General features: G+C 29.9%; 2 protein-coding genes across 2 annotated transcripts; one reads left to right on the plus strand and one right to left on the minus strand.

The window, feature by feature from the left end:
* Positions 1-144: 144 nt before the first annotated feature.
* LOC116766214 (membrane-associated progesterone receptor component 1-like) lies at positions 145-4,747 on the plus strand. The gene is made up of 3 exons (XM_032655995.2): positions 145-614; positions 1,038-1,187; positions 3,040-4,747. The coding sequence occupies exons 1-3, from the start codon at positions 293-295 to the stop codon at positions 3,156-3,158; spliced, it is 591 nt and encodes a 196-aa protein (XP_032511886.1). The 5' UTR covers positions 145-292; the 3' UTR covers positions 3,159-4,747.
* Positions 4,748-8,562: 3,815 nt separating this feature from the next.
* Positions 8,563-9,565, minus strand: LOC116766215 (cytochrome b5-like). The gene has a single exon (XM_032655996.2). The coding sequence runs from the start codon at positions 9,452-9,454 to the stop codon at positions 9,062-9,064; it is 393 nt and encodes a 130-aa protein (XP_032511887.1). The 5' UTR covers positions 9,455-9,565; the 3' UTR covers positions 8,563-9,061.
* Positions 9,566-14,079: the final 4,514 nt, after the last annotated feature.

Below are 14,079 nucleotides of genomic sequence, written 5' to 3' on the forward strand. Positions count from 1 at the left end.
ATTAGTTCAAAATGAAAATTAATATCTTAGTTTTTACTTACACCTTAACAATCAAAATTAATATTTTTTTAATTAGAGACAAGAAAGACGACCAAGAAATTCAAATAATTGATACCTTGCAACATTGGATTGTAATTGTCAATTTTCTTACCAAAAGTAACGCTGACGTCAGTGACTTGATTTCTTGATTATTTTTTAGACAAAATCATCAGAGGAGAACGTAGTTTTATAAACTTTAATGTTAGTATATTTCTGTGTGCGTATCTGATTACCGCTTTTATTGTATATAAACATGTCCTCTCAATCCGAGTCTAAACCAGTAGAATCTGAAACTCCTGCGACTAATTCTAATAATATTTTATATGAAATAATATACAGTCCGGTAAATTTAATACTGACTTTGGTGATTGTTGTGTTAATATACAAAATTATTAAAAGTAAGTTTGGTAAAATAATCGAAGAGGCACCAGCTCCGGAATTGCCAAAAATCCGTAAGGATATGACAGTGGCCGAACTTCGAAAATACGATGGTAGCCAGGAGGATGGTAGAGTATTGGTGGCAGTTAACGGATGGATATTCGACGTGACGCGGGGACGTCGCTTCTACGGCCCTGGTGAGTTCGTCTATTTATTAATAGACACTTTTGTGACTCAGTTACCGTCTGTCCAAGGTATTGATATGCATTAATTGCATTAACATTTTGGTATCGCATCGCGCCATACCTATATGGTAATCACACATACTATGTAAACAGGTTTAATTATTAAGTTCACTCAAATGTATTACCACTTATGTAATCAAGCTCTACTTTAATTTAAATAAATATCATTTTGACTATTAATAAAGAAACATTTCTTTACTATTCTTGCAATAAATTATGTATATATTTTTTCGAATTCTTAAATACCGAAGTGTCTTAGGTATCATAATATACTTATTATATAGATAGAAAATTACTAAACATATACTTTTGCTATTTTCTGTGCTAAAAGAGTTTAAGTTTCATAAAGCTCTATCAATGTATTTCATATTTAAGGCGGTCCATATGCAGCTTTTGGGGGCAAAGATGCCTCCCGAGGTCTAGCTACCTTCTCAGTGACATCATCTGACAAGGAATATGATGACCTCAGCGATCTGAACTCAATGGAGATGGAGTCAGTTAAGGAGTGGGAGGCACAGTTTAGAGGTGAGATTGTTAATACATGCATATTTTATTGCTATATAACTTATAAAATGATGTGTAATATTTTGTAAATATTACTCATGTGTTACTCAGATACACTTTATTAATACCAATATGGTATGTTTTTATTTGATAACATAAATCTATAAAATTCATATCATCAATCAAATGTTATCAGTTCAACTGCGGTGTAGGTAAACAGGATTTACTTATATTTAAAAAACCATAATAATATATATATATATTTTTTAATCTTTATTTATTCCTAGTGAAACCAGTATTTTTGGTCGTTCAATATAAATTTAAATAAAGAATATATATTTAAATATTATAATGACACATATTTTAGTTTTGAAAATAAAATATTATTGTTGTGTTCACACTGTTATTTGTTAATAGAGGAACTTAGCATAAGGTGACATTGTGAAACCATTAACACGGGTACTATTTACATTAATTAGTTGTTCTTGCTCAATAATTTGTATGTACATGTATAATGTATATGTTTATTAGTATGTGTAAAATTCTATGTTCCTACTTTCATCTGATATAATCCTAAGGATATCAATTTGATCATAATTCAACCAATGTACCAGGTAGAGTTGTGCAGAATGTCCAGACGGATACCGGATATTCCTATTCAACAAGTTCTTAGTAAATGTCCGTGTTCATATTCGGCCAGATAATAGGTTAATTTACCTAATTATTAGTGAATTTGCAAATAGTTTAATTTTGTAATGAAACAAACACTAAATTATAAACAATTTTGATTACCGTCTCTAATGCATCGGTTGTAATATATTGATCAAACGTTATTTTGTTTGATTAATTTTTAACTACAGAGAATAAATCCAGCCAGCATCTGGAATTTTATAATGTTGCCAGTGTATTATTTTTAATCTTGAATCAAATCTGTGTTTCATTTCTAACTTTACTACTTTACTTTAAACACATCAGTTTACTTAAATATTTTAGAAGCTTAAAAATGTTAGGTATTACTTTTGATATTTATGAAAAGGAGAAAGCGGTGAGCATTTTTATTTCTCCAAAAAGTTGTAATAAAATTTCCACTGATGCCTTGATAAATTAAAGTCTCTATACTTATGGGTTCAGAAATGTAAAGTCACAGTTCGCTTTTGTTCAAGAGTCGTTGGTACATATAAAACTCACTGTTCCATCTAGTTGTGACGTCTCAAAGATCGGAATTAACCAAATATTCAGCCTCATATTCGGTTAAACCTACATTAGGCCGCCTCAATATAATCATTATTCATCAAAGTGTTATTAAATTATTCGATAACATGATATATAACTGTATGGTTGTTTCAATAATACTGAAATAAAAATCATAACATTGTACAGTTTGCAGTATATTAAAATCAGTAATGTGTGTGTCGTAATGTAAACTTACCTTTGTTATTATATATGTAAATTCAAGTCTACCTTCATTTATTCGACTTTCTAATGATGTTTTGTTTAAGTACCTTTGGAAATGCTAATAAGTGAATTTTAATTTTCATTAGAGTTACAGACCTCTATGGTGGTTGTGCATAAGAACTGCATAACTTTATTGTGTTTGTGAATATAAAATTAATTCAATATTTAAAAAGTTTTGTACTGTTAGTGCGGAGATAGTTCTAAATTTAAAAATGTTAGATACATATAATAAACTGCCATTATATATTTAACTCTTATATTTAATTTTGTCTCAATTTAAGATATTTTAAACTATTTAATTTCATAATATAAACTTTATTACTTTTGTCACTTTATCAAATAATATCTTATACGGTATCCAATAGGGTGTTTAAGTTAACGATCTCATAAATTTTTCATAATTCTTATTGCGTTACAGAAAAATACGATCTTGTTGGCAAGCTTCTTAAACCAAGCGAAGAACCAACAAACTACTCCGACGAAGATCCCGAAGATACGGACACCTCGACGTCACCGGATGATAAGAAGGCACAATAAATATATTAATAGTAGGCAAACTAACGGACTTTGACGCTCTCATATATAGATCAACTATTAATATGGTATCTATCTTCAATTATTTCGCCATGTTTTATTTTTGGCTCACTTCAGTTAAAATATCATTAAATTCATATGTACATCGAAATGAAGAGCACATAACTAGTATTTAAACATATGGGTAACAATGAATAAATTACGGGAATATTTTTGTGGTACGTTTGTACCACAAATATAAACCAGTCTGATTCCGGCGCAACAGCACGACAGGTTGATGTGAATCCGCCTTAATCTTTGTTTTGTTTTTGTTCGTCACAAACGTGTCCACTGATAGATGATTCTATAACGCTAAGTAGAATAAGGTGTATTCACATGTTCCGTCCTACTCACACGAACGGTACCACGGAAATCGTATACTAGAATATTCATCGTCATTAAACAATTTTTTACTCGAAATGATTTAAATCAATGATAAATAAATTTAATCTCTTACGATTATATATAAAAATAATAATAATAATTTGAAATCGACAAATCCGAATTGTGTAGTAAATCGATATGGGTCACTGCTAACTGCTCACTAATAAAATGATACGTTTTGTTCAAGGTCACCGTGTAGTGTGACGTCACAATAAAATACGATACTATGGAAACACTCAACATGTTTAAAATTTGCTGCGCGTGAAAGTTTCATGTACAAAAAATGTATGTGATATAAATATCCCGTGAATAAAGATATATATATTTACTAGAGAATTATTTTTACAAAGTGTAAAAAAAATATTGTTAATATCGATAATGATGTATAATGAAATATATGTGCTTAATATACCGAGCGGACGGTAACAAATTAAATACGTCTAGAATGTTCCAGAAAGTTCCAACGCCATATCTACGCGCTCTGAATGTATGTATTGTTATATTGTTTTCTCAAATTTAATGCAACTTGTCTCTGAATTTATATTATATAATAGTGAGGCCTTTATTATTAATGAGTTCGCGTGTGTTGCAAAATTTTTTTTTTATATATATGTACTACGAATCGAAAGACTGAGAGGGCAAATAAGATTGATAAATCAAGGGAAGTGAAAGTAATGCACATTCTTTTTGTAATTTATCGTCGCCATGCTTGTTGATAATTCGCATTTAACACAAGTATTATTGTTTCGGCATATTTTTTTTTTTTTACAAATTATTTTTTAGTTTCACTCGACTTATTTGGTACTTAAAATTATGTCATGGCGGTTACAAGGAAATGTGCATAATATAGTATAAAAATTATTCGTTGTTATGTATTAAGTTTTTTTTTTTAATCTGCGGTGTGTGATTTTTTTATGAATTTCTCGTTTTAATATTGTTCTCTGTGATGCAGAGCTTATTTTAGCGATCAGTACAAATGAATCGGTAACATTGGTGGTATTATGTCGGTTTTTATTTGTTCAATGTCGCATTTCACGAAAAGAATGTTCTAATAAATTTGGTTGGTCTTTTAAATGTTCTGAGGAAATTAATATTGTTATGATATGTAACTATATGATAAGCTTCGTTTTAAGTTGTGGAAACTCTGTTAATATACGTTTTTAACATTGTGTTATCGTTTTATTTTACGTTATTAATGCATTCAATAATACAATTAATGTCAGTGAGAAATGTTTTCAGGTTTTTCTGGCTCTACGCGTGCTTTACAGTATTTAATTAATTTTCCATAGAAATGTAAGATACAAATAAACAGACGCACGAAGACATCTTTATAACTCGTGTTGACAACGTGTAATTTTTTTTTAAATCATCCATTGGGATAAGTCCATTAGTCGATTACATATAAATACAAACTTTATTTGCTAATAAATATAAAAATTTTTTTGACTTCACTCGTAACAAATTTTGAATTTTTTTTTTAGCAGGGGTATTAATTATAGATTGAACTCGGACATGAAACAGAAAAATGGTGTAATGCTGTGAATTATGAAACATGTAAACAATTCAAGAGAGAAAAATTAGAGAACGTATATAAACTTTCTTCGGTCTTGCTCATATAAGTACTACGTCTTCAGATAAATAAAAGATATATACAAAAACTATAATTGTAGTATAAAATTTTTAGTATAATATAATTTTCTTTACAGTATTGGATTTGTTTTTCTGTATTAAATAATTAATTTTTGTTATATATTCTCTTGTATAATACAAATACAAATTATATATCACAAATTTTATTCCGCTATATCAGAATTGACCTCTGAGAAATGTTTGGTGCTTAACAAAATGGTGTTCAGCGGGCAGCGCCATCTACAACCGTCACGTGACTTCATACACGTCTCAACCGTTATGATCAAACAAACAAAAGTACAGAGATTTCCTGGATATATTCTAGCATATTGTGTCTCATTCTGATCGCTTATTTTGGTAAATTAATGAAATAATTCCTTAAAATCAATTTTTCTATGCAAGAGCAACAACATCTGTACATACGTAGAAACTTTTGTGAATATAATATATTAGTATATGTGTCAGTACCACACAACCAGTCGGTCCCATCTTGGAGTGTAAGAAATATATTTGCCTGAAAGTAAAAGTGTCCGGATGCGAAACAATAATTTTGTTAAATTACAATCTATGACTTCAAAACAATATTACCCAAGTGTTAAAAATGTTTGCTCCTCTTAAGATTAGCTAGTGATTAAGGATTCTTTGAATCAAACGACGCATTTTAAGGCATATATATATATATATATATATAATAATTTATATGTATATATAACATTTTTTTTTCTTTAATACGAACATAATCTTGTCTCAATCTATATAGCTTCTCTTTCAGCAACAGACGGAGACGGCGTTTGCCCAATAATTATTTAACTAAGTATCAGACATCGTTTTCAAACTTTGCATTTTCATAAAGTTACCCAAATCAGCGTGTTTTTGTTGTTCTGCGCTGAAGTAATAAATTTGATAACTTGTTATTATTCTTAATCGCAATTCGTTTTATATAGAAATGTATTTTTTAATAGGTATGTTAGTTGGAGCAGATGCAGCGACGTTATTAACTCTGATAACTTAAAAATATATATATTTTTAATCGCATAAATATATTGTGGAAGCATCTTAAACATCATAAAATACATTCGCATTTATTTAATAGAGCTGCGTTTATAAAAGGACTTATTGAGATGGATCTATGTGTAAGAATTAATCATTTCTAGTTTATTTTTCTATATAATGTATAAAGTTTTGCTTAGAATCTTGATATTTATCTGTCGAAAATCGAGTCAGTTTAGGAATTCTAATATTTTTTTTTTGTGTCTTTCTTATATGATGCTGTCTTTTATTTGTTTTTACTTACGGCTTGTTGTTTTAATGCATTGCAGTAAGTTTTTGTAAAATATATAGATACCTCTGGTGTAGCTTACTATTATGTATGTGGTGACTTCTTCTACGTTGCATTAATTGAAATAAATGGATTTTTGTAGGGATTTTTTTCAAGTGGAAAAGAAATAAGAGAAAGAACATATTTTTTTAAACATGAATGACCAATATTATTTCAGAAACAAGTTAAGAACGTAATAGTTTACTTACAACCTATAAGTACCTAATTGAAAGTGGATTTTTTTATCTACCGAAGAAAATTCACATTTTTATCACTTGCGAAATTCATTAAAACTAATGATTTTTTGTCCATCACGATTACTATTAAGTTGGCTATGATTTCTTTTCATTTCAAACATTGCTTTAAAGAAACTGCCTGATTCAAAACAATCCGCTAACGAGGAGATATAAAAAAATATTCAATAATAATAATATTCAATATATAATTAATATATATATATATATTCTCTAAGGATTTCTTTAAAATTTTTATATCTAGTAACGAATAATATTTTTTTCGGTATACACATCGGGAAGAGGAATATAATTTACCTTACGTTATTTATTATTTGCCTTGATTAAACTTTGCTGTAACCTGACAATCATAGGTACTTGAGACTCGAGAGATCATAATAGAGCTACTACTATTGACGTTCAATGTTGTAGATTGTATTATTATCCTTGTGCACTGGTGCCTGTCTTTATGAATAATGTCTTTGAGTATTAATATTCTACAAACAATTAAATATAAATAAGTTTTACTACTAATATAAATATAAAAAATAGACCTTTCCTCTCTTCTTCATTATTCAAAAAATAAAACGATTCTTTCCATGACAAAGAGCAAACAACCTTCAAAACAAACGCTTTAAGTCATTATCTTGATGCTATAGGATTTATAAGATTTTCTGTTCAAAGAGCAGTTTTTCCTTACAATAATACTTACAAGAATACAATAATCATTTAAAGCGTTAAGCCCTGTTTCCATCTATTACTTTAGACGACTTTACACATAAAATAATAAAACAAAATGAATTCGACACCCGAATGCATTACATAGGTACGTAAGAAAGAATTATTTTTCCCAATGAAAACATCCATGACTTGGATTAATTTATAATAGTCAGACGAAATTTTCTAAGTAGTCAATGGATTCAGCGCGCTGGTGTCGGGACCATCGCGTTGCAGAGAGAGGAGCTTCAAATGTGCACAGGACTTGCGACCCAGGTGTAGGTTTAAGGGGCCTCTATCTAACGCGCGTTAAACACTTGCCTCCACTATCCAAGTTCCTCTCTCTACTTGATCAAATTTGTAACGAACCTACTAGGGCTCCCTTCGAAGTACGTTTTAATAATGAATTTTAGCAGTGCTGGCGACCAATCATGACTTAAAAGGCGTCATTTTAGTGCTAATGGGATGCAAGAAGCTCCTACGTCTAACACGTCTACAATCGGTCTTTAATATTGAATGTATGTTTTATATTTTCAAAATAGCTCCAGTAGTTTTTGCAGTGATTAAAAAAAACAGAAATATATAGGTAAAAAAATTATTTACGACTAGTCGAACTATACACTATACCACGAGTAGGTACAGACTATGTTGTTAAGTAATTATTTACTTTTCATGTTTATCATACTTCTGTTTAAATAATTTTTTTATCACCAACAAATAGTGATCAATAACATATTAATTATAATTGGCTAAGGATAAAAATGCCATTTGACAGTTAATGTGAAAAATAGGTAAGTATTGTTTTTAAAACATAACGAAAGTATATTTTATGTCTTGCATTTTTTCGAGAAAATGTTTGACGAACAATTGATAAGACTAAAACATAATGGACGCAAAATCATTATCTATAGTGATATGACAAGTATCACAAAACGTGTACAGAATGCTATATGTACACACTTAACAAATGACCTGGAATTATTTAGACCTTGACAGTAAATTACATTTACGAAACGTATAATTTTTTCCACTTAACTGCGTTTTATGTTTATTTGTAAGGTTTTGTAATAATAAAAAAAAACAGTAATATATTTTATACTTTTTTTTATAAATTAACAAATATAAAACATATGATAAAAAATCTCGAAAGATTCAATTTAGCCACACAATTATACAGTAAAACTGTTGTTGTATTTAAATATATATACAAATTTACAATGACTTGATTTTATTATCAGATTGTTTCGAATCTTCTAGAATGTTCACCACAAAAACACTATACAACCTTGATGTTTCTTGTTCTTATATATAAGTTAGTGTTTTGACTTTTGGGTATGAATTTAGTTCTAATTACGGTCTGATATCTGTATTATAATAATCATTATCACACGGATGAGATATGCCTTAAATGATTATGAAATTTGAATAATATAAAAAATATTAATTATATTAAAAACAATGTCTTGTACAAATTGGTGTAATTATAAGCCCTATATTTTGTTCACCCTTTTTATTTTCAAACCTCTTAAATAAGCCCGTGAGACAAATACATTTAAATCGACGTATCACTGTTACGTAAGTAATATTTAACCAAATAAATAAGTGTACAAGACAGTCATTATCAGCCCCAAAACGATGGGGAACTTCCAAGAGCTGGTGAAGCTTGTTTCTGCTACATTTTCAGTCTTAGGATTGTCCCAATCAAACTTTCGTTTTTTAGGCTCCACTCTGTCCTCTTCAACCAAATCGCCTATTAAATACTTCTTCATCAATTCCTTAGCGTCCATACTGTGACCGATGTCGTCGAAGTCCTCACTGGCGTCCTTGCCCGCAACATTCAACAGTACCTCATGGCCCCCAGGATGATCATCCAAGAATTTTGTTACATCGTACACTTGATTTTTTATGATAAACACTGCATCCGTTTTAGAATTGCGATTGATAATTTCATCGCGTTTAAAAAGTTTTTTATCTGACATATTCGTTTGGTTTAGTACAGTGAATTCACTATCACTAAATATACGACTGCTCTGACTCAGATTGCTCAGCGTACTGACTAGATTAATTGAATAATTCGTACGAACAACGTCCCGCCGCGAGCCTCAGTCTCAACTCGCAAACCCGTTATCGTTCGATGGCGCGATAAAAAATATGACAGTCATTATTTGGCCTCGTTTTGAATATATAAATCTATATTACATTATTGAAACTATTGGATTACGATCATAAATAAGTTGTAAATCAGGTGAATTTTGATATTTAATATAGGTCCGGAGGAAATTTATAATAATTCATTATTTTTACTTCCGTATTTTTTTCAATGTTATTCAACTTGTGTGCAAAAATTATAATATTATTCAGTGTGGATTGTAATTAGGACGCCTATCATTCCGAAGTATGATGTGTTTTATGGCGCCGGTAGTATTTTTTTATTCAATGGGCTTATAAATTGCAATGCCTAGTAAAAAATATTTGCAATATTTCAATTTAATTTCATCTGCGTAGTCTTAGATTTTCACTTAACGCCATATAAGTAAATAATATGTATATACGATACCAACAACAAAACTGAAATGTTTTAAAATGTTTGTGAGTCTCATTGTTGCGGCTTATATGTGGAACTTCAAGAGTGCTTTTACCTGGTGAAATATTCGCCGCACCTAGTATATCAAAAGGAGTGACTGGTAACTGACTTAAAAAAAGGCAAATTTCGACTCAATGTGGGTTACAACATCACTCCTTCAACATTCTCTACATTTTTTTTTTATCGAAAAAGCTTCTCCTGAGGTCGTAACATTGCCGCATACGAGAAATAATGATTACCTCAGTTAGTATATAATAAATATAATTAGTATATAATACAATGTTGTTTTTTTAAAATTCAGATTAATAAGCCGAATCTAGCTCTTCCTCATCCTTACTCCTCTCATCTGCCTATTGTATGTGGCATTAAGGGTCCAAAAAGACGGTAATATATTAATTTATATTATTGAGTGAACTTAAAAAACATACGGAATTAGAAATTAAAAGAACATATGAATAAAATCTGAGCGAGGAATATATTTTCTTAGAATTCTTACTCTAATAAACGTGTTTTTACCTTTTTACTAAGCTCCTTCAAAGTGCAACCAAGGGCAATTAATGATGACAGAATAAAAATAATTAAAAAAAATCTTTTCGCATTCCTAAACATTTTAGAAAAATTCTTAAACCCGTTCCTTTAATCCTCTTTGCAGCAGAGTAAGAATTGTGCGAAAATTCATCTCATAAGTTATGTTAAGTTTAACGAAATACATTAAAGTCACCTATAGACACATATAACATAATACTATCCAGTTAATGATAGAATTTTTTGTAAATATATTGTAATATAATTTATATACACAATCCATATTAAAAAGACATTGTTATTTTATTACAGACTTTGGCGGGTATTCATTAAAATAAACGATATTTTTTTTTTTTTTTTTATATGATACGTGGCAAACGAACAAACGGCCTACTTGATGGACAGTAGTGACCGTCGCCCATGGACAACCGCAACAAGTGATTGTTGAGGAAAATAGAAGGGTGGTAATGAGGAAATGGCATGAAGGGAGAGAACGGGGAAAAGGGCAAGTGGCTCTCTCACTCATCGGACGAAACGCAACCACTAAGGCTATTTCACGCCGATATTCTGTGAGAGGGTGGTACTTCCCCGGTCGAGCCAGCCCATGTTCGAGCTGACTTGACCACATCTAGGCTCTACCATCTAAAAGTTACATCATCGATGGCGGTAGATGATAAATAACTGGACCAACTGACAGATATTCACATATTCGTGTATTTTATAATTAATATTAGTCGAAATTATACCCCGAATAAAATGGAATCTTATATAATATACTGAATTCACATAGATTAACTAATAAAAAGTATGGACACAGATAATTAAGAAGATAGCATGAAAAACATAATTCGAGGCTAATCGAAAGCGATCAACCTTGACTTTGTTGACTGTTGTTTAATCTATGTTACAATATATAAATATTCACGAAGTTATGTGTAAGAAGTAAAATAATAAAATTATATTTATCCAATGATTTAAAAAAGAACACCGAGTTTGTAACTGGTCGTTTACTTATCTTTTGAAATAATCATTTTATAAATAAGGAAATTATACTACTTTCAGCCTTCATTAAAAGCATTTAAATGTTTTAAGCCTTAAATATAAACCTCGAAGAACGGTGGACGACAGTTATTTTTTTAAGGTGTTGAAATATCAAAATTCAATGAAAAGTTTTATATACTTGAAATAAAATGAGGTTATTTAAACTGAGTCTTACCAAAAAGTTGGTAGGTATAAATAATTAGGACATTAATAATTGCCTCATAATATAAGGACAGCTTCATAAAAATGTAAAGATATAAAAAATATAAAAATTCGTAAATATTATTATATGTATGTATGTATGTATCATAGGTATACGTACACACAGAAAACGGATCAAAAGAATCGCAGAATACTTTATTAATGTAACATCGACCACTAACTATAATACCTATATCGTACATCTAGTAAACGTTAATGAGTCCATTTTTGTGATGATTCTAAAAAATGCGAGAGAATATAAAACAGGGTTTTAGTGGTTACCAATGTTATGGCACAATTGGATTGAAATAGTATAAATAATAAAATTGTATACTTTCCACGATGGAAAAAATTTAAAGTAAAGACGAAAATATTTTTGCTTTAATTTAGACAGCGCGCAGCATTTAGAAAAGCAATTCGTGAGGGTGATTATAAAAAGAAGCGGAAAGTGTAGGGTAGGTAGCTTTCTTGTCAATTCGAGAATTCCAAGAGGCTATGCCAGAAAGTATTTTGTGAAATGCCTTTGTGGTCTGAAGACCTGATATACTACTCCTGCTTTACAACTTTTGGCGGACAGAACAATTCAATTTACAGCTCCAACCATGTTTGCAGACCTACTTTAAGTAGTCTCCGTGGACCGTAATGTTATCCGTGTTCGGGACGACACTGGGTCTAAGACCTGATATACTTAGATAGAACACACATCTCAGATAACCTTTTAGTGTATAATAACCAAGAATTATCCGGCCTAATACATTGTTGGATAACTCCTCGGACTTATTTTGAAGCACGGTTTGTAAGGAGTCTGCTTTGTATGTATATTAAATTTAATGTTTTCCTACAAATATTTTGTTTCCTAAATATGTCCCAGACTATCATAGTATTCACTGTATTACAAGCTTAGATTTTCCTTCTTATTCAAGGTTATTACACACGGCTTGTTTCAAACAATCTTGTTTAAATGGGTCCGTGTTTGGACATTGACATTGAATAACATAGGCGCTGTTTAGATATGGAATCATTAATTAGATTTAATTCGTGAGAAACCTACCGAGCTGTGAATTTTAAACAAAACAATGTTTAATATTAAATATTCGTTACTAAATGTCATCCTTGTATGGCCTTCATCCGAGTAAGTATTTGAATGTTACTAATTATCATTTTCAAATGACAGCCGTTAGGCAGCTGCCAGTTTGACGTTTCGATACTTATGACATTTCGCGCGCTTATGAGTGTACTGTGTCAAATTGGCGGCAAAATATCTTCTTGCTTCCCGCCATTTTTCAAGGACGTGGTCGGAAAAGTATCTTTAGATTAAAGTTTGTTAAATATATAGAAACTTTATTGTCGAAATATTAATTTAAAGTTGATTACTTATTGTAGATTCTCTTCTACTACGTACCCAGTGCCAATATTTTGTTTTGATATATTACGGTTCATATTAGTAATAATCTCGTATCTTTAGATGATGATTATTTTATTGTTGAAAGATGAACAGTAATTCAAATAAAATAAAAAAAATCTCATCCATCAGACATCCTAAACAGGATCATGAGTTAAAACATGAAGGTTATAAATTTTAATTTGAAACAAAATGTGCTGAAAGTCGGAGAACATACTAATTGTTGCATTGCGTTTGAATATAAAATTTGATATAAGATATTCTGTTTTAGCATAATTATTTTTTTCTGCTAAATTAGTTTTTAAGGTTGTACATACTTATTACGTAAGTTAAGTCGGATTATGTTAAAACATCTATGGGCTATGTAGCAACACAAAATAACATTTGTTTCTTATTCTGTAAGGTAAGAATATTTTATTTTCAAATAAATTAAAAACTATACACAAAACTAAAACGAGAATCATGAAACTATAAATACTCTTATTTTATGTTTTCTTGTACACTACTCTCTGTGTTCAGTTTGCCAGCGTCAGATATTATTTATCAAACTTCATACAGAACATAAGTATGAAGGCAACATATTTAAAACAGACTTAAATTAAATTAAACATATTCTTTATAAAAATCTATGTAGCCTGAATAATCATCTTGTGTCTATTATTAAGGCAGTTGTATAATGCTATTTATAAATAAAAATGTACAAAACAAGATTGACTTATACTGTTTTTTTTTACATTGACACAGAAAGTGTCTAAATTATGAAAAATGTTAAATATCATTAATTTGTAAAAAATAAACATAATTGCATTAATATAATATAATAATGTAATTTAGACAAACAGAGGATTTAA

The sequence above is a fragment of the Danaus plexippus genome, chromosome 15 (genome assembly GCF_018135715.1).
Source record: "Danaus plexippus chromosome 15, MEX_DaPlex, whole genome shotgun sequence".
Taxonomy (NCBI): Eukaryota; Metazoa; Arthropoda; class Insecta; order Lepidoptera; family Nymphalidae; genus Danaus; species Danaus plexippus.